Source organism: Dermacentor albipictus, chromosome 6 (genome assembly GCF_038994185.2).
Source record: "Dermacentor albipictus isolate Rhodes 1998 colony chromosome 6, USDA_Dalb.pri_finalv2, whole genome shotgun sequence".
NCBI lineage: Eukaryota > Metazoa > Arthropoda > Arachnida > Ixodida > Ixodidae > Dermacentor > Dermacentor albipictus.
In genome coordinates this window covers 141267776-141293515 of record NC_091826.1, presented here as the reverse complement: position 1 = coordinate 141293515, position 25740 = coordinate 141267776, and the positions used below count along the sequence as shown (strand labels likewise).

At 46.3% G+C, this 25740-nt stretch overlaps 1 protein-coding gene across 5 annotated transcripts in view; it reads left to right on the top strand.

Annotated features, from left to right (window-relative positions):
* Positions 1-25740, top strand: part of LOC139061385 (ATP-binding cassette sub-family C member 2-like) — a 223154-nt gene that overhangs the window by 35642 nt on the left and 161772 nt on the right. For 2 of the 5 annotated variants that reach the window (XM_070541368.1, XM_070541367.1), the window contains exon 2: positions 23064-23165. In XM_070541368.1, the coding sequence (XP_070397469.1) occupies positions 23064-23165 (102 nt within the window). Of the gene's footprint in view, positions 1-19361; positions 19615-19750; positions 19960-23063; positions 23166-25740 lie in introns of those variants that run through there. The other 3 variants (XM_070541369.1, XM_070541371.1, XM_070541370.1) reach the window with 3 other exon arrangements.

Here is a 25740-nt window from a genome sequence, read left to right as displayed (position 1 = left end):
TCCATCTTCGTTGACTGCGGCGACTATGCTTCAGCCGGTATTGTCCAACTTCAAACATTGAACTGCAAAAGAACTGAGACGACGCAGGACGGCAAGCGGAAAAACGATGGTTTATTGCGTGGACTACATTTTTCCTACACCACTACGCATTCCCTATGACTTGCCAGCTGCTGATGAAAACACGTGGAAGACGCGAGGTGGAAATTCAAGACGTTAAACAAAGCGAGAACTAGGTGAAAGCAGAAGCCGACATTTCGCCAAGTGGACTTGTCTTCTTTCGCCATGAAGAAGACAAGTACACTTGTCGAAACGTTGGCTTCTGCTTTCACCTTGTTCTCCTTTTGCTCGTCAGTTACTGAAGTGGCACACGTGCCAGATACAGTCGTCTGGTCATGTCGTAGTCGTCATACCATCGGCATGATGTTGTCACGCCGTTGTCGTCATAGCGTCGTCATCTAATACCCTCCCTGCCGGCGTCGTCGTTACGTAGTCGTCATGCCATTGGTAATGCTGCATCGTTTTTACGGACTCATCATCCCGTCGTGGGAGTTGCATTGTCGTCCTTGGGCGTAATGTTTCCGAATATCGTCATGCCGTCATCCACAGGCCGTCGTCGCCATACAGTCTTCGTCATTCCAGCGTCGCCATACGACTGCCCTCATGCCGCTGTCTCCATACCATTGTAAAAATTGCTGGCTCTGCGTAATTGAGAGTAGATGTAACCATGAAATGGCTACCGGCGAAGCAGATCAATTAGAGAGGATACTAGCCCCAAGTTAAAATGGGTGCAGTGCATGTTCTAGAGGGCACACCCCACCGCACCACACTACTCCATCTGTGCACTGGTCCATATGAATGCTGCCCAGCTAGAAGAACGAAAAAGGCTGAAGGCGGCGCGACAGGCCACGAAAGACGCCAGGGAGACAGGGCGCACTGCCCAGCTAGCAGAAAAGCGCCTGAAGAAGGCGCCACGAAGTGTGACGCCATCACTCGGGGAAACGCCAAACCCGCGCCACGGTACAGACAGACCGCTGGCGTTCAAAAGATTACAGGCAACCCTGTCTCAGTGCCAAAAGAGTGCAATTGAGCGCATGGTGCCCTGCCTCTGCCTTTTGAACGTCCACCTATTGCAAATTGCAAATAAAACTTCAGCGTATGAGAGGTCACTGCTTGACTGCTACTGTGAACAAACATAAGGAAGAATTCGGTAGCAATATTTATTGTGACTTGTTTGGACTGTAACTAGTGCATGTAATGCAGTCCTGTACAAAGGATTTGAGGTCAGAGACTGGATATTCCTAGGTTTAGAGTGGTTGCCGGATGACATAGCTTTGTTCTCGCAACTTATAGCATTTGGTTTTTTCTGGGCTGAGAGAAAGTTCGGGCATTGAATGTCTATGGACCCGCCGTACGGTGAGACCGCAATGACTTGTTTGCGAGACTCTCCCCTTCTTTTGTTAGACAACCACCCATTCTTTATAGTTGGTGATTTTAACTGTGTTCTCGACCCCATGCGCGACTCACGAGGGCTAAGACAAAACACTTCCAATACGCACGCAACTGAATTATCTTATTAGTGAAAGAATACAATCTATCGGATGCCTGGGTCCATATGCATGGCGGAAGTTTTGGCGCCACATGGCAGCAAAGGCAATCGCAATGTCGTCTAGATCGAATCTATTTCCCCCCTGAATTAACAATGCAAATTGCCCAGTGCAGCATCCTCGATGTCCCCGCGGACGCCGGGTACTTTTCAGATCATCACCCTTTCGCTTTCATATTGAACTTCGAAGGAAGGCCAGGTGAACGCACTGATATGTGGAAACTAGTCATTGCTTTTTTGCGTGACCAGGCGACTCTAACCGAACTAAAAGCGTCAGTAGCTACAACAGTTTTCGATTATGAATGCAATATCGAAGCGTGGGATACATTAAAGGAAAGGTGGAGGTCAGTAGGCATAGTAGCTAGCAGGAAACGGAAAAGGAAAGAGACCGAACAGCTTTGTGAGTGCCTGAGAAGGATAAGAATAGTACGAGATGGTGACTCCCAAACACAGTTAATGCGCGAATACCTAGAACATCAGCGTGAACGCTACCATAGACTTATGAGCTGGTATTCTCGAACCTTTGGAAAGGCGTGGATGACGAACAGCCAGTTTCTGACGCTGAGGTACTGGAGCTGGCTCGTGCGTCCTGCAAGAGGCAAAATGGGAGCTCTTTCATTGAAAGGGTTATAATAGAAGATGGCACAGAGAGCGGTGCGAGGCGAGATATCGAAAGAATTCTTTGGAACTGGTTCTCAGACGCATTTTTATCGGAAAAGATTTACAATGCAGAGCTCTGGAGTGAAGAAATTTCCCACTAACCTACCTCAAGTGGAAGATACAGAAGGTCGGAATTTATTGTCTCCAACAAATCTGCAAAAAGCTTTTGATTTTATACGATCTTTGAACAGCGGATCAACACCCGGACCAGGTGGCTTACCAGTCGAATTTTACCGGTCTTGCTAGGAGGAAGTAGGCACTGCCTTAGTATCGCTCCTTAACGGCATTCTTGCACGGGAAGTTATTCCTATGTCGTTTAATCGGGGCCGCGTAATGCTCTTGCCAAAGCCAGGCTCCAACCTTGCAGAACCCTCATCCTGGAGGCCTATAACGCTGCTCAACACAGACTATAAGTATTGACAACCCTTCTTGTAAATCGCCTGACGATATTGTCACGTATACCCTGCTGGAGTATACAAGCTGAATCAAGGAACAGGTGGTTGCACTTTACAAAAACGCAAGCGGTGACGAGCGATGCCGAGACGAACCTCGTTCTCCTCTTCATCAGTCTCTTGCTGTGCCACGCCATGTGGCATTGCCCCCTCTTCAAAAATAAAAAAAGGAGGAAAGCATGCATAGGCTTCACCTGAGAGCGCCGAGATGGTCTAGGATGAACACATAGGCTGTAGTCACAATCACTGTTGTGTGCGATATAGTCACAAGGCACTGATGGACGAGCAACCACGAAACTAACCGAAGCGGCTGAAAACGTCGAATAGGCGAGGGGCTATAGTACGGTTTCAACCGCACAACGTGCACAATCTCAAATTGCGGTTGTTGACGTCGGGGAGGCTGACTTCCGTCAGGAAGGACTTCGTTGTTCACGTCACTAATGCGCTGCAACACTCTGTAAGGTCCGAAGTAGCGACTTAGTCCTTTTCGGCGCACGGGAGTCCAGTCCAAAACTTGATCACCAGGTTGGAACTCGAGATGTCGATGGCGGAGATTGTAACAGTGCGCATCGATGCTCTGTTATTGCTTTATGTGCACTCGGGCAAGCTGACGGGCTTCTTCCGCTCGTTGCAGGAAAAGTTCGGCATCTTGGGCGTGGTCGAGATGATCGATGTTGTCACACGGCAGCATTGCTTCTAACATGGTGTACACTTCCCGGCCATAATAAATGAGGTAAAATGGCGTGAAGCGTGGTGTTTCTTGCGTAGCAGTATTTTAGGCAAACGTTACGTAAGGGAGTATCTTGTCCCACGTCTTGTGCTGTACGTCTACGTACATAGACAGCATGTCAGTCATCGTTCTGTTCAGTCGTTCGGTCAAGCCATTTGTCTGTGGATGATAGGCAGTTGTCCTTCGATGGGTCGTGCAGCTGACTTTAAAAACGTATTCAATGAGCTGTGCTGTAAAGGCTTTGCCTCGGTCTGTGATGACGTGCGACGGGGCGCCATGCCGTAGGACGATGCTCTGTGTGAAAAACTGGGCAACCTCGGAAGCTGTGCCTCGAGGCAGCGCCTTTGTCTCACCATATCGCGTTAAATAGTCCGTGGTGACGATTATCCACCTGTTGCCAGAAGATGACAATGGAAAAGGGCCCAGAAGATCCATGCCGACCTGGTCTAAAGGTTTGCCAGGTGGGTCAATCGGATTCAGCAATCCCACAGGCTTCACAGCTGGCGACTTTCGGCGCTGGCATTCATGGCAGGCTTGGACGTACCGCGTAACACACTCGCAAGTCTCGGTCAGTTGTAGGATTTGCACACTCTATCAAGCGTTCGTGTAAAACCCAAATGGCCAGACGGAGGCTCGTCATGACAGGCGAACAAAACTTCAGCACGGAGGTCTGCTGGAACGACTAAAAGGCAGGTTTTGTTGGTGGCAGCGGAGTTCTTATATAAGACGCCATGTCGTAAACAAAAAACGACAATCCTCGAGCGATATGCCGGGGTATTGTTGGGTTTCGTCCTTCCAGATGCTCGAATATAGGTCGTAGTGCGTCTTCTGCGCGCTGCCGTGTGGACAAATCAGTAACGCTTATGGCCCCAAGGAAAACGCCGTCGTCCTCAATGTCGTGGTCGGTAGTGTCGATAGGGGCGCGCGAGAGTGCGTCAGCGTCTTCGTGTATGCGGCCCGACTTGTACACGATGATCATGTCGTACTCCTGCAAACGCAGACTCCATCGTGCCAATCGTCCAGAAGGGTCCTGGAGAATTGCAAGACAGCATAACGAGTGGTGATCAGTTGCAACTTTGAATGGGCGGCCGTAAAGGTAAGGTCGAAATTTGGCCAGCGCCCATACGACGACAACACACTCTTTCCCCGTGGTGGTGTAGTTGGTCTGTGCACGCGATAGTGTGCGACTTGCATAGGCGATCACTCCTTCAATACATTCCTGCCGTTGTACAAGGACCGCACCAAGACCAACGTTACTGGCGTCTGTATGAACTTCCGTGTGCGCCTCCTCGTCAAAGGGGGCCAAAACTGGTGCTGACACCAGACGCTGTCGAAACTCGGTGAAAGCAGTCTCTTGCTCTGAGGACCAGACGAATGATACATCGGCCCTCGTGAGGCGAGTCAGCGGCTCCGCCACCTTCGAAAAATTTTCGATGAAACGCCGGTAGTATGCGCAAAGGCCCAGCAAGCGTCGGATACCTTCCTTGTCGGTCGGTGTTGGAAACGAGGCTACAGCGGCAGTTTTCGCGGGGTCGGGGCTAACGCCTTCCGCGCTGACCGCGTGTCCGAGACACATCAGCTCCTTGTTGCCGAAATGACACTTGTGAGGTTTAAGGGTGAGGTTAGCAGATCGGATGGCTTCGAGAACTTGCCGCAGTCGTTTCAGGTGGTTGTCAAATGTCGCCGAAAAAACCACGTCGTCAAGGTAGAAGAGGCACCTTTGCCACTTCAGACCAGCGAGAACGGTGTCCATCATTCGCTGGAAAGTTGCTGGTGCCGAACAGAAACCGAAAGGAAGCACTCTGAATTCGTAAAGGCCATCTGGAGTGACGAAAGCAGTTTTTTCGGGGTCTGGTTCATCGACCTCAATTTGCCAGTAACCGCTCTTTAGATCGAGAGACGAAAAGTACTTAGCTCGCCGCAACCTGTCTAAAGCTTCATCGATGCGTGGTAGTGGGTACACGTCCTTCTTGGTAACATCGCTGAGGCGTCAATAATCAACACAGAAACGAAGCCTTCCGTCTTCATTCTTGACTAGAACGGCCGGGGAGGACCACGGACTGTGCGAAGGCTGAATGACACCATCATCTAGCATCTCCTTGACTTGGGCTTGAATTGCCTCATGTTCGTTTGGCGAGACACGATAAGGCTGTTGTTTGATGGGACGTGCGTCTGCGAATGTCGTAATTCGGTGCTTCGTCATTGGCGTTTGGCCCACCTTAGTAGCCCGAGCGAAGCACGCGCTGAATTCGTTCAAGGGTTCCTGCAGTGCGCTCTTTTGGTCGTCCGTAAGCTCGGAGTTAACATCGATGTCTCGGAGCGAACCGTGGTCCTCAGAAGCAAAGCACTCGACGATGTCCGTTGATGGTTCGATGTAGGCGATGGCAGTGCCACAAAAAATGTGCCGATGCTCAAAGGTAAAGTTGGTAACAAGGACCGTTGTCCGGCTTTCACGAAGTTTCACAAGGCTTCACGCTACACAAATACCTTGTGCCAGCAACATAGAAATGTTGCCTTCGACAATGGCTTCACCGTCTTGTAGTTCGTCTGACTTGACCGGAACCATAACACTCGCACGCGGCGGTATCGTGATGCTCTCGTCCGAAACGCGAAGTGCGGATCTGTGTCCAATCCCGTCAGTCTGTGTTGCCCTTTGTGTCGAGAAAGTGATGCAGCGCTCGCAGAGGTCAATAATGGCGCCATAATCCCGGAGAAAGCCCATCCCAAGGATTAAATCGCGGGAACACTCGCGTAGAACCAGACAATTGGCGAGAAAAGCAGCACCGCGAATTTCTACTCTGGCCGTGCATAGGCCAAGCGTTGTGACGACGTGGACACCTCCCGTACGAGCTGGTGCCCCGTTCCAGGGCAACGTAACTTTTTTCAGAACGCTCGCCAGCTTTCCACTAACAATAGAGTAATCGGCGCCGGTATCTATAAGTGCACTCACTGTTTTGCCGTCGATCAGCACAGGTATGTCTTGTTCGAGGAAACTGGTTCTTGCGTCATCGTGTTTTCGTTATTCTGCGGTCGGCACGATACGAGGTCTTGAGCGCGTCGAGCATCAGCGGCCCCGCCTCGGAAGGTCGCTTACGTCAGTTTTCCCGGCGTGGACTCGGTGATCGCCCTTGCGTCGTCCTCGAGGTGGTACCGCGAGCAGGGAAATATCGCCGTGGTGAGGGTGAGCGTGACTGCCGCTGCGATGGGCCCGGTCTGCGCTGCTGTTCGAGGAATTCTGCGATGTTGGGTGGCCTTTGGGCGAACCTAGGTCGAGCTGAATCGATAGAAAAGCTCCGCAGTCCGAGTCGTCGGTAGGGGCACTCCCGATACACATGACCAGCTTCGCCGCAGTGGTAGCACAGCGGTCGTCGATCGGGTGCTCGCCAAACCTCTGATTTCCTCGCGGGTGTTCGGCGATCGTCGGACTACGGCAGCGGAGTTGTCGGAGCGGCTTGCGCCGCTTGCAACGCGACTGGCGGCGCCACATAAGTAGGTGCGAAAGCTTGGACGGGGCTCAGTAATGTTTCTGCGTACGTCTTGCGCCGGGATTCACTTGGCAGAGGTGGTGCTTCACTGCTCGAAAGAGGTGCCTGTAGTGCCTGGTGTACTTCGTTGCGTACGACGCTGGCGAGGTTGCTGACTGGAGGTGGCGACGTACCGTGGTGCTTCTGCAGCTCGTCGCGAACCACTGAGCGAATCAGCTCGCAAAGCAAGGCGACGTTGCACCCTAAGCCTACCGGCGTATCCGGAGTGCAGGCGGCATTTACTTGTCGGTTGTACAAGTTCGACCGTTGCTGAAAGGTCTTCTCCATCGCGGTGGCTTCGGTGAGGAACTCCGCAACAGTCTTGGGCGTATTTCGAACAAGACCGCCAAAGAGCTGCTCCTTTACGCCTCTCATCAGATGACGCACCTTCTTCTTTTCCGACATGCCCGGATCGGCACGCTGAAAGAGACGCACCATGTCCTCCAGGTACATCGTGACGCTCTCGTTGGGTTTTTTAACACGTGACTGAAAGGCCCGTTCCGCTTTTTCTCGGCGATCGGGGCTCGAGTAAGTCTCCAGTAGCTTGCGCTGGAACTCAGGCCAGGATGACAGGGAACTTTCGCGGTCAATAAACCACGTGCGAGCACCATCCTGAAGGCTGAAGTAGACGTTCCTGAGTTTGGTGTTGTTGTCGCACTCGTTGAACGCAGCCACGCGCTCGAACTCCGCCAGCCAGTCTTCCACGTCTTCAAATGTGTCGCCATGAAAAACCGTCGGCACTTGGGGGTTCAGCAGCGTTAGGGAGGTTGGTGTCACCCGTTCCGCAGAAGTCGCAGTGGTCGCAGTCATCACTTTTTCCTGGAGGTTTCCAAATTCTGGGGTGAGGCCTCGGATTCGCCGGCCTGTGCGGTGAACTGGAGTCAACTCCAACTGTGGGGCGAGGTTCTTGCTGCCCAGTGGGGTCTCCTGCATAAGTTGAGCGTACCCAGCAGGCACCACCAAATCGTCGCGTATACTCTGCTGGAGTATGCAAGCTGAATGAAGATACAGGCGGTTGCACTTTACAAAAACGCAAGCGGCGACGCGCGATGCCGAGACGAACCTCGTTCTCCTCTTCTTCAGTCTCTTGCTGCGCCACAGCATATGGCAATATTGTTGCCGATAATAGTCAGTGTACATCAAACATGTTCCGTGGCGGGTCGGAGTATAATTTCGTCTCTCAACTTAACACGTGATATCATACAATACACAACAGCGCGTGAAGCTTCAGGAGTATTAGTAAGCTTTGACCAAGCCAAAGCGTTCGACCGCTTAGAACACCAGTACCTATTTGAGGTTTTACGATGTTATAATTTGCCTGAAGAATGTAGACATCCTGTGGAAGTTGTATTCGCGAACAACAGCTGAGCTACTGCTTAACAGCATTTTAACACCTACATTTGATGTGACGAGGGGAGTGCGACAGGGTTGTCCTTTGTCACCGATATTGTTTATGCTTGCGATTGACCTGTTGTTAAGAGGAAGCTTTAGCTCGGGCCCAACTCCGATGCGGCCTCTTCAAATACATGTAAAACGCAAAAACGTTTTTATGAGATAACCCCTGGACCCCTTTTGATGAAATGTGTTGCATTTAAAAGAGAATGTTAAATTCTAGTGACTGTTGGAAGCGGAATTTTGATTTAGGGCTTGAATTTTCTTAAAACGATTTTCAAATATTTGACCGTTTGAAAAAAATAGAAGCATGAAGTTGACAAATTCATAGCTCTGCATCAAGAACTGATATTCCGGTTCTGTAAACGGCATCCATTAGACTATTCAAAGCGGACGAATTCGATGTCATTTTACATCTTACGTGAATCTGTTACGTTGGTTACAACGGTATTGCAAAAGTTGCATTTCCTTATAATTAAACTTTTTTTATAGTCATGTGTAACATATAAATTTTGTCCGCTTTAGATGTACTATTAGATGCAATTCACAGAATCGTATTATCGTTTTTAGTGGTTGAGTTACAGAGTTGTAAACATGGAAGTATCGTTTTTCGAGAATTTTAGATTTTTACAAATTTTTTATAAAAAATTGACAACCTAACTCAAAAATCCGAAACCAGCAGTCACTAGATTTTAAGTTTTTCTTTTAAATGCAACAAACCTTGTCAAAGTTGGTGCAGTGGTTGACGAGAAAAAGGAATTCTCCTTTTACATGTATTTAGATAGGAGCACTCGAGCTAAAGCTTCCTCTTAAGGCGGTTTAGCGAGAGCCCGCTCGTAAGAGGTCTTCCTATGCCAGGAACCGTGTGCATAAAAGTATCAGCGTATGCGGATGACATCACTTTGTTTTGCAGTGATTCTTGCAGAGGTATTTCGTATTTATAGTCAATATGCTTCAATGACAGGGGGCAAAATAAATATGAGAAATGTGAAGCATTAAATTTAGGTCGAACCGAAATAACGCTACCAGGGGACATTAAACAGACCGAGCATATGCAAATACTAGGTGTCAAAGTTTGTACAAGTGGTGTTTCACCTCGCACGTGGCGAGATATTGTGCTCCCTTAAAGAACAGTCGGAAGCAGTGACCGCGTCGCCACTGCCGCTGGCAGAAAGGGCTTTCTTCATTAAGAACGTATTGTGCAGTAAACTGTGGTTAGCTGCAAGGGTGGCTCTCCCGCTGTCACCAACAGTATGAGTAGTAAACTCGCTTATTTTCTCATAGTTCTGGCTAAACAAATCGCAATACGTAGCGCAGCAATTTTTGCGTCTGCCGAAATCAAGTGGATGATGGAACTTGTCGTGCATAGTTACATTTCGTAGGCTTTTGTGCACTAAAAGTACATGTGATCTACTTGATGATGATGAGTATCCAGGTAGACCACTGCTCCTTTATTGGCTGGGCTATTACCGTCGAACGCTTATGCCGCAGAGTAAAGGCAACTCGCTTCCGAAGGCAGTAACGCCACCACAGTATGCGGCCGGCGGCTGCGCGCTTGCAAAGGCAGCTTGTGCAACTAAGAATTACAAAGTGGCGTGCGACTCCAGTTTCCAGGCTTTGTGAAATCTTGTGTGAGACAGCTGTACCTCCACGGGCAGCTACTAGACAAACATGGACAGCCGTGCTTTCACCTGATTTGCCCTCTCAAGTGAAGGGTTTTCATTTGCAATATCAGTGGGGCGTTCTACCTTTAAGAGACAGGCTTGAACGCTGGCATGTGGTAGCGAGTGATAAATCCATGCATTGCGCACAAACTGAGACCAACGCGCATGTAGTAAGGAGTGCGTATTATCAAGCACCTTCTGGTAGCTAGTTGCAAGAATGTTTGGAATATCCATCGTGCGGCCACCACATCGGCGAGATCGGTTTGCGAATCTCGTCTTCTACTGCGCTAGCTACGTTTTGTGGTGTTTCCGCAGCATTGCAGAACAATTTCGACAGTCAAATAGGGCATTGTAGCCCAGAATGCGAGAACTACGGGTGATAGTATGGGGTCATCTTGAAGAACAGCTGTTGAAATTCGGTGAAGCCGAGTTTCTTCGCCGCTGGTCTACGCGTTACATAACCGTCTCCCAAGGCAAAGTCGTTCTACAGCCAGAATAATGCTCAATTCCGCCTGCCTCAGGTAGAGACTTTGTATTTGTATGTGTGCCGGATGTGTTTCGTAAATTCGAGGCTGACAATTATGCTTTTGCATGGACACTGTAATGATGTTGTGTTATAGTTGTGTGTGGCAAAGCCAGTGTCAAGCATACACCATTTATTATTTCATTTGCTAATCTGATTTGTTTACATCAAGTATGATGTATTACATGTGGTCTACCTTATATTGTACTTTAGTTTCATACCACAGTTGTAAGCGTGCCTACGGGTGAATAATTTTCCTTGTTAACTTGTCCAGACAACGGCTCTGGCTTTGGGCTCACGCATACTTGAAGGTCGCTGGCAATGGCAGCCAAAAGCATTTCGTCCTTAATAATTTTAGTCTGGTCGTGCCATGGCAATTTTATCATCCTCATCATCATCAGTCTGGTTACGCCCACTGCAGGGCAAAGGCCTTTCCCATACTTCTCCAACAACCCCGGTCATGCACTAATTGTGGCCATGTTGTCCCTGCAAATTTCATAATCTCATCCACCCACCTAACTTTCTGCCATCCCCTGCTCCAGTTCCTTGGAATCCAGTTCGTAACCCTTAATGACAATCAGTTATCTTCCCTCCTCATTACCAGTCCTGCCCATGCCCATTTCCTTTTCTTGATTTCAACTAAGATGTCATTAACTCGCGTTTGTTCCCTCACACAATCTGCTCTTTTCTTATCTCTTAACGTTACACCTATCATTCTTCTTTCCGTAGCCCGTTGCATCGTCCTCCATTTAAGTAGACCCCGTTTCGTAAGCCTCGAGGTTTCTGCCCCGTACATGAGTACTGGTAAGACACAGCTGTTATACCCATGTATCTTGAGGGATAATGGCAACCTGCTGTTCATGATCTGAGAATGCCTGCCAAACGTATTTCAGCCGATTCTTATTCTTATGGTTATTTATTTATTTATTTATTTTCACATACTGTCAATCCCTCATGGGATTATAACAGGAAGGGCAAGTACATAGGGTAGTGTTTGCGAACAAAGAATATAATTAGATTATACAATCATGAGTGTGTTATTGCAAAGGTTTTGGTTTCACTAAACAAAAGAAATAAGTAGTTCATCACAAATGCAATATTTGGGCACAATATACTATAACAAGGAAGAATCTAAGAAAACAAGAAACCAAACAAGAAAAAGGGAAAAAAAACACGTGAAAGTACATGTGATATACAATACCTAATGAACATGACAAACAGGATGCAGTCATGCGTATGATGCATCATACAAATGGCACACTCATAGATTAAAGTGTTAGGCTATGAAGATCGGTGACAAACCTGGCTATGTGCCAGAGCTGTAAGGCAAGGAGGTGTTCTTCCACTGAATTAGCAAATGTATCTAGTGAGGAGCTGTTACTAATGGATTCACTAAGTTTATTCCACTCTCTTATCGCTAAAGAAAAGAAGGAATTCTTAAAGCAATCGGTATGAAAAGAATGCTCATTGAGTGTTTGTGTGTTTTTATGCCGCGTCGGCCGTGTTTCATTTCTGGAGATATATCTAGAGGTATCAATATTAAGCTTGTTATGTAAAAGCTGGTACATACGTTTAGAACGGGCTAGTACAGCTCGGTTTTGTACTGTTAGGATTCCGGCTTTGTTAAGTAGTTCGGTGGGCGAGTCTGTTAATTTATGTTTATTGTATATATACCGTAGAGCTTTCCTTTCTACACCTTCTAGTTTTTTAATTAGTTGTTTAGTGTGTGCAAACCAGATAACATTTGCGTACTCAAGGACTGATCTGACGAAAGTTTTGTAAGCCAGAAGTTTTGTATCGGGTGGTGCTAGTCTGAGGTGCCTTCCAAGAAAGAAAAGGCGTTTGATTGCAGTTGCTGTGACATTATTTATATGGGAGTTCCATCTGAAGTCATGTGTTAACGTTAATCCGAGGTACTTGTGTTCATGAACTCGTATTAGTGGCACGTTGTTAACGGTATACGTAAAGATCGAGTTATTTTTTTTTCTGGTGATTGAAAGAACAGCAGATTTCTTAGTATTGATGGTCATCTGCCAGTGGGCACACAAGTTAGACACAGCTTTCAAGAGTTAATATTTCAATAAAGGATGCAGTCATCTGCAAACAGCCTAATGTTTCCTGTGATTTTTGAGGGTTGGTCATTATTAAAAATTAGAAATAAAACGGGAGCCAGAACGCTTCCTTGGGGGGCTCCCGATGTTACCCGGGCTGTCTGGGAAATCTGACCATTCACTTCCGCAAAGTGGGTACGGCTAGTAAGATAGTCGCAAATCCAGTCAATTATGGGGCCTGTACCTAATGTAGCCTCAAGTTTCCTTATGAGCTTTTTGTGTGATACCCGATCAAACGCCTTCGAGAAATCGAGTAGGATGAGGTCTGTTTGTCTGTGTTGGTCGAAATTAAATGATATGTCGTGGGTTAGTTCCAGTAGTTGAGTGATTGTAGAAAGGCCTCTGCGAAAGCCATTTTGATATGGTGATATGATACTCTCCTTGTCTAAGAAAACGGTTATATGTTTTAGTATGATGTGTTCTAGAAGTTTGCACACGGTACTCGTAAGCGAAATCGGCCGAAAGTTGGACGGGTCATCTTTGCAGCCTGACTTATGTATTGGGACAACGTTTGCGGATTTCCAATCCTGTGGAAGAACAGATGATGATAATGATTTGTTAAATAATATACAAAGGTACCTCGTCATCCATTCTGCGTACCGTTTCAAGAAAGCGTTGGGTATTTTATCCGGGCCTGGCCCTTTTTTTGTGTCCAGGTTTAGGAGAAGGTTCAGTACTCCGGCCTCCGTGACGGTTAGGGGGCTTAGTGCGCTGTTAACGGTGATCTCAATTTGGGGTAGTTTCCCATCGTCAGATGTGAAGATAGAAGAAAAGTAGTTATTTAGTGAATTAGCGCTTTGTTTGCTAGTTTCGGGCGACACTTGGGGATCACTTGATGCCTTAGGATTAAGGTAGTTCCAGAATTTGCTTGGTGAATTTCTTAGAAATCCTTGAAGTGTGTTTGTGTAAAAGTTTGACTTCGCTGTCTTTATTTTAGATTTCATGTCTTGGATAGCCAGAGTAAGATTACTTCGAGATGAAGGTTTAGGTGCTAGTTTCGTTGATTTTTTCAGACGTTTGACTTTACGTTTGGCATGAATGATGTCACGTGAGATCCAGGGATTGTGCTTTCTGTTTTTTTTAACTTTAGAAGGTACATACTTAGAAATACAATGAAACATAATTTTTTTGAAACCATGCCACAATGTTTCGATGTTTGTAGTGGAACGTATTGAAAGTTCTTCAAAGGCGGTAAATTCGCTAGATAAGTAGTCAATATTACTCGTATCGTCTGCTCTACTGATGTCCGGGTAAGTGTTGCGTGGTTGGGAAGAAAATGTATTATGAGCAGGTACAGCACATAAAGTAATCTTATGATCAGACATGCCATTAATGAGTTCAAGGGGCGTTTGCTCTAACGGAAAATGATGGCTCAAAAAAACTAAATCAAGTGTGTTGGAAGTGGTTCCTTGAACACGTGTGGGCTCTGTTACGATTTGGCTAAGATTCAGTGAAAGCATAAGTTCGAAAAGCATATCAGCACTTGGTGAGTGGTGTTCAAATGTTTGCCAGTTCACATCAGGCAAGTTAAAATCCCCTGGAAGTATTAGTCTGGCCCCCAAAACGTTATTTTGCGTATACAAACACAGTCTTTCCATCACTTCAACCTCACATGAGGGACTACGATAAATACAGCCGACGACAATATTGCATGTAGAAAATGCTAGTTTACAAAAAATTCCTTCCACTCCTGTGACATCAGGTAATACGATATAAGGGATGTCCTTTTTAATCAATAAGGCGACGCTGCCACCACGTGTTAATCGGTCTTTCCATACGATTACGTAGTTTGGTGGTGTGATTTCAGCATCCCTGATATTGATAGTTAGCCAAGTCTCAGTTAGAGCAACAAAATCTTGTTCGATACCAAGAAGTAATGCCTCAAGGAAGTCAGTTTTCTTTAGTATGCTACGCGCGTTAATATTGCAGAAAGGTATTTCTGACGTGGCGCGTTGCGCCGAGTGCGCGTTGTTTGCGTTTCTGCTTCCTGTTTTTTTTTTGCTCGAGATGGCTGAATGCGTTTGGATTAGGGCCACATCATTTGTTTCGTCATCCCATTGGTAGAGGTCATCATTGATACGCAATTTGTCGTAGGACAGCGATACCTTGTCCACAGATTCTTTTCTAGCTTTCGCGTAGTTCCACAGTTTCTTCCGGATGTTTCTTACACGCCATGAAAAATCTTCGCCGATTGAAAAACTGCTCCCCTTGAGCTTATAACAGTTGCTTAGGATTTGTGTTTTGTCGCGGTAGTCCAGGAGCTTCAAGATAACTGGTCTGGTTTTTTTAGATGCTGGCCTGCCCACTCTGTGAATCCTTTCAATCGTTACATCCTCGACTTCGAGGACACTTTTAAGAATTTTTTCGTGCACTTTGTGTTCAAGTGAGCCATCGTTTTCCTTAGCTTCCTCGGGAAGACCGTGAACAATTCGATTTGATCTTCTTGAGCGATTTTCAAGACCGTCCACTTTTAGTTCAAGCGATATTAGTGCTTTCTGGAGGCTATTAATTTGTTCCATGCATGTAGAAACCTTGGTATCGAGATTTATTTATTTATTTATTTATTTACTTACATACCTACAGCGCCCAATGTTGGGCATTAGAGTAGGGGGAAGGAGTATACAAATGATGGAAATACAGATGATTGATGTTACAAAAGGATAGATCTAATACACAATACAACAAAATATTGATATTGAAAACACAGTACTTAACACAACATTACACTAGAGGTTATTATGAAATACAATATAAATACACTTTAGTACATAATACGACGCAATGATAATATTAATAATAATTATAATTAGAATAATGTAATGAAAAAAAAGAACAGCGAGTAAGGCAAAAAGCCGCGGACAGGAAAGGTTAATCTCCTATTCTGTCCGAAGCGAAACACATTTTAGAACTAAAGATATAAATGTTTCGACAACAAAGTTACGAACACAGATGGCGTTGCTGTAACAATTTCGAGCGGCAGTTTATTCCAATCATGTACAGTTTTTGGAAAGAAGGAATGCTTATACAGGTTGATACGGCATTTGTACTCTTGCACCTTTAGCGAATGATCTGTTCTAGGCGATATGTAGCTTGGGTTCTTTATGTATGTGTCCCTGCACAAACCAGTCTTGCCTGTGTAAATATTGAAGAAAAGTTTAAGCCGCAAATATTTCCGTCGGTTCTCGAGAAGTGGCCATCCCAAGTTAACACGTATTTGTGATGAGCTCTGAGTGAAATCATAGTTGGCAGTAACGAACCGGGCGGCGCGTTTTTGTATTCGTTCCAGTTGGTTAATGGCTGTGTTTGTCTCTGGGTCCCAGGCAGAGCTGCCGTACTCTAACATCGGACGAACGTTTGTTAAATAAAGCGTTTCCTTTACCTTATGGGGGGCTCTCCAGAAATTACGTTTTAGAAAATGTAACATACGACTAGCCTTTAACGCCACGCTCTCTATATGGTCATTCCAAGAAAGATTATATTTAAAGACAACGCCTAAGTACTTGTAACTATTTACCTCGATCAATGGTTCACTGTTTAGAAAGTAATCTTTAGCAAGTGGTACCCTCTTGTTAGTGAAGCGAATGACATTGCACTTGGCAGAGTTTAATTTCATGCTCCAGCTGTCGCACCACGTGGACACTGTTAGAAGGTCATTTTGTAAGATACATGAATCGGCAGGGGACGTAATGGTGCGATATATGCAACAATCATCAGCATACAGGCGTATGTGACTGGAAAGATGCGTTCCTATGTCATTTATAAATATTAGAAATAACAGTGGGCCCAAGACGGACCCCTGTGGAACGCCCGATAAGACTGCAGTCTCTGATGAGGTCAGTCCTTCAAGCACAACACGCTGCTTTCTACCAGTAAGATACGCCTCAAGCCATTTCATCAGTGATGCTGGAATTTTGATGGCAGACAATTTTATGAGTAGAAGGTTATGTGCAACAGAATCAAAAGCTTTCTGAAAATCCAGAAATACGCAGTCGACCTGGTGTCCGTTATTTATTGATGATGCGATATCATGGGTGAACTCGATTAGCTGAGTGTCACATGAGAATCCCCGGCGAAACCCATGTTGCGTGGGGCAAAAGAATCCGTTGCTCTGTAAGTGACTCATTAAGTTGGTATAAATTATATGCTCTAGTAGCTTACATGAGACGCTAATTAGTGAAATAGGTCTGTAATTTTTTGTCTTTGTCTTGTCGCCGCCTTTGAATACAGGTACTACGTTACCACTTTTCCAATCTTTAGGCAGGGACCCCTCTTCGATAGATGCCTGAAAAAGAATTACTAAAAATGGGGCGACAGATGCAGCACAGTTCTTTAAGACATAGTTTGGAATGTGGTCAGGACCAGATGCGGAGCTAACTTTAACGTTCTTGAGCAGTGAAGCAACTCCCTGTTCTGTTATTTCTATGTTTTCCATTTGTTCGAAGTCGGTAGGAATTGGCAAGTCTTTCACAATAGCAGCAGTGCCGGAAAATATTGATTGGAAGTAGTGATTGAAGTGCTCAGTTTTGCTGGTTACGTCATCACCGTAATTTACGTCATCTATAGTATCAGGCACAGTTACTTTGTTGTTCCCTTTACTTTTGACATACTTCCAGAGATCTTTCGGATTAGATTTTATTTTATCACCTAATGTGCGCAGGTATGTAGCCTCAGCGTTCCTCATCTCTTTGTTGATAGTCTTGCTTAGGTCTTTCATCTTAAGATACGTGTCGGAATCCGGGCATGTGCAATATTTGCGACATAATCGGTGCCTCCTGTTAATAACTGATCGAAGGTTGCGGTTCATCCATGGCTTATCAGATTGCCGTCGGGACGATACAATGCGTGATGGGACGTAAACTTGAACTAATGACAATAGCTTAGCTTTAAACAAACACCAGGCAGAATTAACGTCGATGTTTGAGGTGTGTCGACGAAATTCAGGTAGAAAGCCGTCAAGTTCCAGAGATAGCGATGAGTAATCTGCTTTATTATAAAAGAACACCTTCCGTGGCGGTGGGCTTTTTCGGCGCATAGCAGTACACGTTAGTTTTGCAGTAACGACTTCGTGGTCGCTTATACCGGGAATTACGGTGACGCTGGACACAAGATCTCGATCGTTACAGATGAACAGATCAATTATGCTTTCATTAGCTGATCCTAACCTTGTTGAGCGCTCAACAAACTGGAACAGAGAGTTGGCTTTTATCAGCTCGCAAAATGCTGTGGAAATAAGAGACGAGGAATTGTTTTGCGGTTGAAAGTTTTCCCATTTATTATGGGGAAAGCTAAAGTCGCCACCAAGAATAATATATGTCGTGTTTAACGAGAGCATGATGTCATTAATTTGAAACAAAGGCTTCGGTGACCTGCAGTTTGGGGGCCTGTAGAACGATCCGATTGCTACAGAGTGGCCGTTTGCGAGCATCACCCTACACCAGACCGTTTCGCAAAGGCAGCTTTCTATGTTGATGGGAGTGCTGCTGAGACTGCTGTGGATCAAAACAAAAACGCCACCACCGTGGCAGTTGCGGTCTTTTCTGTAAACAGTGTAGTCTGACGGAAATAGTTCGCTGTTGTAGACTGAACTATCTAGCCATGACTCTGTGCCAATGACTACATGTGGTTTTGTCGATTCCAAAAGAGATTCAAACTCATGTTTTTTGTTTTTTAGACTTCGTCAATTCACGACAATGAAATTCAGGTTGTGAGCCGTCTTCTGAGATGTAGCGAACTGTGATGGCTATCCGTCTAACTCGATTACGTTATCGGAATCAGCATTGTACTTGTATGTCTTTTTACCTATTTTGAGCTTATTGAAGATAAGCTTGAAATCACTGCCACGTGATTTAGCAAACTGAAGCAACTTCTTGCGCTCAAAGCAAACCTTCTTAGAGTAGTCTTCACTAATGCCAAATCCTGTTCCCTTTAGTCTTGAGGCGGCCTCAAGGACGCGTTGTCTTTCTTTAAATGATATGAATTTTACTATTAATGGTCTTTTCTTGTGCTCAGAGTACCGCCCTATTCTATGTGCTCTCTCCATAGATTGTAGTTCAAGTGACACATTTAATTTCTCTGCACAGAAGGACGTAATCTTTTCTTCTGATTCAGCCCATGTTTCCTTCGCGGTGTCGGGAAGGCCGAAAAAAATCAAGTTATTCCGTCGAGACCTATTTTCTAGGTCGTCTTGGCTATCACGCATTGAGGCAAGTGCAGAAGTGGCCGAGTCAACACGACATGAAATCCTTTCTATCGTGGCATGCAGTGATGTGACGCGTGATGCGGTTTCCTCAGCGAGTTGAACTTTGACACTCAAATCGTTTATCTTTTGTTCCATTGCTTGCTGATTAGCTCGAAGGCAGCGGATCTCATCTAGTATCTCGGACCGCCCTTGCATCATCAATGGAATTTTCATAATAGCTTGAAACATTTGATGTTCTTGTTCAGTAGAAAGGGGTCCTGGATTTTGTTCTACATCTCCAGAGAGCAGTAAGTAAATCTTAGACAGACAACCAGGGCTAAAAATGCAACTTAACCCAAAATAACACAGTTTGCTTGCAGCGAACCGTAAGCATGCAATGGGATCTGACGCCGATTTTTTAAATGGCTTGCCATTCACGAAACGGTAGGAGTAACTAACCTGCATAAACAGTAGGCGTAAGTTTCTGGTGGCCATGTCGGCGCCAGATCCCGGAGTGGCATAGCGAGGCAGCTGCTTATGTAGTTTTCTGTCCGGGGCTGACCCCTGTTGCCAGCAGACGAGTTGTTCAACCATAGGTGTCGCTGTGGTGTCCAGTGTGCCTTGTGGATCCGAGAAGCGAAGAGTCGGGCAGGTGCCGTCAAAGTCGAAAGGTGTCGTGATCAGCGCTCCGCGTCCATCCGGAAAGCGAAGGGCCGTACTGCTGTCGGTCAATCCGGCGCTCTCGGCGCTCAGGGGACACGTCAAGTTGGCGAACACGTAAGCAGCGTACGTCATCTGCATAAACAGTAGGCGTAAGTTTCTGGTGGCCATGTCGGCGCCAGATCCCGGAGTGGCATAGCGAGGCAGCTGCTTATGTAGTTTTCTGTCCGGGGCTGGCCCCTGTTGCCAGCAGACGAGTTGTTCAACCATAGGTGTCGCTGTGGTGTCCAGTGTGCCTTGTGGATCCGAGAAGCGAAGAGTCGGGCAGGTGCCGTCAAAGTCGAAAGGTGTCGTGATCAGCGCTCCGCGTCCATCCAGAAAGCGAAGGGCCGTACTGCTGTCGGTCAATCCGGCGCTCTCGGCGCTCAGGGGACACGTCAAGTTGGCGAACACGTAAGCAGCGTACGTCATCTGCATAAACAGTAGGCGTAAGTTTCTGGTGGCCATGTCGGCGCCAGATCCCCAGATTGCTTAGGCTGTCAAGTTTTAAGTCGATGGATGTTAGACGTTCTTCCTTAATAACACGAATGTCGTCTGAAATTTGTTTTACCTGCTTGGAAAATTGATCATAATCAGGCCCAGGGTTACTTTCCACATCCCCTGCTATAAGCAGTAATTTAGAAACATGCACGCAAAAGTCACGTGACAAATTTGAAAGCAGCCTTGGGCATGGCAGCACAATTAGGCACAATTCATTGGATTTTAGGCATTTCCCAAAACGTTTGCTCACCTGTATGGCAAAAACAAACGGGTTTGAGCTCATCGTGCCAGCAGCGCTACCATGCCCAGTGGTCCGTCGCAGTCTGTCGCCTCCTTTTATGGTCGGTGGTGCCCATAGCCTCGCTGTGGTGGCGCTGAAGTCCGTGACGTCATCCAGCGTTGTTGTTGCACTGTAATGGTGCTGTAGATCGGGCTTATCCCGATAGAATGGCGCGGTAGGCACTTGGGATCCAAGATACCCTGGAAGATAGGTCGAGTTTGTTTTCACACCCTTGCCTTTTCCTTCGTACCCGGCTGGTGTGAGCAGTAGGGCGGCGATCTGTATGGCAAAAACAAACGGGTTTGAGCTCATCGTGCCAGCAGCGCTACCATACCTACCAGTATTTGAGTCTCATGATCCGGATCTGCGGTCACTACCTGTCCTAAGTAGTTGTATTCCCTTACCACTTCCAGTGCCTCGCCAACTATCGCAAACTGCTTTTCTCTTCCGAGACTATGAAACATTACTTTAGTTTTCTGCAGATTAATTTTTAGACCTACTCTTCTGATTTGCCTCTCCAGGTCAGTGAGCATGCATTGCAAGTGGTAACCTGAGTTACTAAGCAAGGCATTATCATCAGCGAATCGCAAGTTACTAAGGTATTCTCCATTACCTTTTATCCCCAATTCTTCCCAATCCCAATCTGAATACCTCCCGGAAACACGCTGTGAATAGCATTGGAGAGATCGTATCTCCCTGCCTGACGCCTTTCTTTATTGGGATTTTGTTGCTTGCTTTATGGAGGACTACGGTGGCTGTGGAGCCGCTATAGATATCTTTCAGTATTTTTACATACGGCTCCTCTACATACTGATTCCGTAATGCCTCCATGACTGCTGAGGTTTCAACAGAATCGAACGCTTTCTCGTAATCAATGAAAGCTATATATAATGGTTGGTTATATTCCGCACATTTCTCTATCACCTGATTGATAGCGTGAATATGGTCTATCGTTGAGAAGCCTTTACGGAATCCTGCCTGGTCCTCTGGTTGACGGAAGTCTAAGGTGTTCCTCATTCTATTTGCTGTTACCTTAGTAAATACTTTGTAGGCAGCGGACAGTACGCTGAGCGGTCGATAATTTTTCAAGTGTTTGGCCTCCCCTTTCTTATGAATTAGGATAATGTTAGCGTTCTTCCAAGATTCCGGTACGCTCGAAGATGGCCATTGGAGCTTTGTGTATCTCTTCGTCCCAGTATCGACACGCTGCCGTTGTAATACCATCCCGTTGTCGCCACGCCACTGCCGCGCTGTTCCATGCCCGTCATTTCGTCGTAGTGTTTCCAGTTTTGTCGTGCCACTGTCGTCATGCCGTCATCATCATTCCACCATCGCCGTTGTGTCGTGGTCATGCGGGGCATGCGAACGATCGAGTGTAACGAATTTATGTGGAGCTGGGAAGATCCCAGTCAAAATGCGTCCCTTTGGGTGACATCATCTCTACTTGAATATACGGGCCAAATAAACATAGTTCTTCACAAGTACCATTGAAAGCTTCAGTAAATCAATCCCCGCAGATTTGTATTATTCAGGTGAAAGCCTTAGTTGGCGCACTGGTCTAAAATTTCAGTCTGAAAAAGTCAATGGCCCCAAAGTTCAGTGGAATAAAAATTGGGGGTCCAACCCTCGAGCTTTGGTGGGAGTCGTACCCATGATATTTAGTGTTAATACGGTAAAGTTAATTTAGATAAAATTAGGGCCATCGAACCAATGACCTCTGGTGGGAGTCGAACCCACGACGTTTGGGGGTACCTAAGACGAAAGTATTTAGGGTGCCACAATGCCACATGGCGGCTGTGGCTAACATAGGTCACGGTTGCGAGTGCCTTAACTAATTCTGAGTTAACTAAGACAGAGCTAATTCACGCGCTCGAACCGACGACTTTCGTGGCAGTCGAACCCACGACCTCTAGTGTTACTTAAGGCGAATGTAATTAGGGCATTCTTAATTAGGCTACAGTTATTTAAGGCATTCGGAACCATGGCCTTTAGTGGGAGCAGAACCCGCGACCTTTCGTGTTACCGCTCACTTAATTAAGGCACTCGAACCCACCACCTTTAACGGGAACCGAACCCACCACCTTTGCTGTTAATTAGGACATGCTCTATTAGGATATAGGTAATTCAGGCTCTCGAACCTATGACCATTGGGGTTAATTAGGGCGAAGCTGGTTAAGGTACAGTTCTTTCAAGTGCGGCTAATTAAGGCACTCAAACCCACGCCAGTGATGGGAGAAAACAAATAATAGAAAGTAACAACGCATTCAAATAAGGATGTCAAGTAACCTAATGAATGCCTCGTAGGCACGCAGACTTTTGCCTTCAAACTCTTTCGCGATGCTAACGTGACTGTCAAGTTATTATTGTTCAGTTTAGGTGGTTGATAATAACTAAATGCTATATTTAGTTATCCTCTTTCCTATTACGACAATTAGCAGCTTCCTAAAAGCCCTGGGCCTTCTTGCGTCCTTGTGATACTGCGGTCCCTCATTATCACTTGTGCAGATGATAATTCGTTGCCGCTTCTCTGTGCCTCTTCATACAGGGCACCCGCGAACGTGCCCGAGCTAGTTTCGAGCATTGAGCCAAGTGCTGTTGGTTAGAATTCTGTGACATTGAATTTTTTTACACTTGATCGTCACCACGCATTCGTTTTTAATAAAAATCAGTTATACACCGCATTTCATAAAGTAATCCTTTCAACATTTGCAGCACCTCATCCCTGGTGCTCTTTTGTCTGTTACAGATCCCTATGACTATGGCGATGCTGTGCGTCACCTTCCTAGGCATGACTCAAATAATGGTTTCCCTGGAACGGGACATCGAGTACACAGAGCTGCCAAAAGAGGTAACTGGTTCAAATGTTTTTTTTTTCTATTTTGTCCTTTGTCATCAGAGTGTCGCACGCTCTGATGGAAAATAACTTTATAAAAATCAATGACACAAATGTATTCAAAACAAAATTCTACGAAAAAGAAGCTTGTGCTCAAATCCGCACTGCGAAGGTGGTTGGACAGCGAAGCTGTGAACGACACCTAAATGATTACCCATTGCGACATTGCTTGAACTTATCTACGTGATGACATTCACATGCACTTTACCTAGTTATTTGACAAAGGCGTTTCAACGGCCTGCTAGTTGGCTTGCACCGCTACTTCGTGAACATGCGAAGGCTGGACCAAAGACAGGCTAAATGCACTTAACCTGGAAACACAGTCGGTCAAACACAGAGCAGCTAAATCCAAATTTTGTGTTGACAAATTTCTTCTTAAATTTAGAGCTTCCCCTTGAAACGATTGATTACATTGAATCTTGGTTGCATGGCCGCGTTTTTGGCTTCCCAACGTTTGTCATCATCCTGCCGTGCTTGGCGCTTGCGCTGAGCGTCCTGGGCACGATGTTCATCAGTGGCGAGCGCACAGCGCCACTGTTCACATTGCCGTCTCTGTCTCATTCGCATGCACGCGGCTCTTCAGGAGTCCTTACTATAAGTGGCCTTCCCATAGCACTGGGACAACACCGCTTGACTAGGCGACCCTCTCTGTTTAGAGGGCGTCCCACTAAACTTTAGCCGCTTGAGGAATATAGAAGAAAGTAAATGGGCTGGGAGAGTGTCGAGGTATCTGTAAAGGAAGAACATTGATTCATAGTGGAGGAAAAGAACTCGGAAGCTTACCAGCAAGTATGCCGCCTGTAAAGTGGGCAACACAGCAACAAAGAACGTCAAGCGGAAAGTCAGAGAGGCTGAAATAACTGCATGAGTGGCGGAAAGGGAACAGAAACCTGCCATGAGCAACTACTTAGGAGGAAAAAAACGAAATCAGGAAATAAACAATTTACGATTGCTCAAAGGGAAGCTCATTACTTTTCCAAGCGAGATCAGGATGCCTTACAACACGCCCCTATCAAGCGAAATATAAGAGGGAAGAAGAAGCATGTGCTTGCGGCGGTAAAGCTAGGGAAACTATGGAGCATGTTTTATTTGAATGTGAAGACGTCTACCCAGTGGTCGATTTAGGCACCAGTGGCCTCCTTGAAGCCCTTGGGTACAGCGAGAGCAGTGAAAAAGTAAACATGCCTGCAGTAGGGATTAGTAAGAGGCATTATAAATTATGCAGGTTATGCAACAGGAACGGCGTTCGTGTTGTCCACTTCTCTACTCATGTTTTCTGTCTGCACGCCTCACTCCTTTTTTACATAATGAATCCTTACCAACTAGCTCAGCTTTCTGTCGTATTACTAAGAGGCGATAGGAGAATTGGTGGAAGAAAGGTAGAGAAAAGGCAAAAAACGGAGACGTGCAAAAACACAGTTTACAGTAGGGGATCTGAAAGTTTGGTTGCGGGAGTTCATAGGTTTTTTTCTTTTTTCATTTTTTGAAGACTTGAACTTTTTTTCTTTCAAGGCTTGAAAACGACGACACGATAAAGGCACGGCAGCGAGTGTTTTGCGACACAATGGCAACGACTGCACGACAATGGTGACATAATACTGTCTGAATGACGATAGCGCGATTACAGTGGAGTGACGAGAAAATGTCGATGGTATCACGAAGGTGGAATGACGACAAATGACGACTGCAGCATGACGACAATGGGATGGCGTTTCGGGAGCAATGACGATGCTAAAACGACGCCCTGATGACGACAGAATGATTACAATGATATGACGACGATGTTGTGACGACAACGGCGCGGGGGGAGACGAACATTAAGGTAGCGTGACGAGGTGGCAGCGGTGGCGTAGAGGTTGAGAATCCAGATCGCGTGCGAAACGACCGTGGTTCAAATCCCGGTGCCGCACGATTTTCCACCGGATTTAAGAAAAACCCGCGTACTGATAAAATTCTATAAACAGACCTACAGTACGGGTTGACCCGGTGACCAGAACCGGTAACGCACTCCCTCACCAGAGCAGGATTGGCGACCCTGCTGCAGTACTTGGCCACAACCTCCTGTATGAATACAGCAATCAAACCCCGGCCCTCAGTCCCCAGACGCTGCGAAGCAACTGACCACGGCGGTGGTCAGACCTGTGACGCAGCAGAGGGTGCTAAGAATCCCTGGCTCCGGAGAGGCCGCCATTGGAATCTGAACCTGGCAACGCTAGAACGGAGGAGAAGAAGGGAGGATAACGCTAGAACGTTATCTAGTGAGACGAGTCGACCAGTGCTATTGGAGGAATTAGCGGGCATAAATGGGATATAATAGGGCTTAGTGAGGTTAGGCGGACAAATAAGCATATACAATGCTAGAAAGCGGACACGTGCTGTGCTAACGGGGCTTGGCGGAGAAACAAGAACTAGGAGTCGGATTCCTGATTAATAAGGATATTGCTGGTAACATACAGGAATTTTATAGCATTAACGAGAGGGTAGCAGGTCTTGTCGTGAAACTTAATAAGTGGTCCGAATTGAAGGTGTT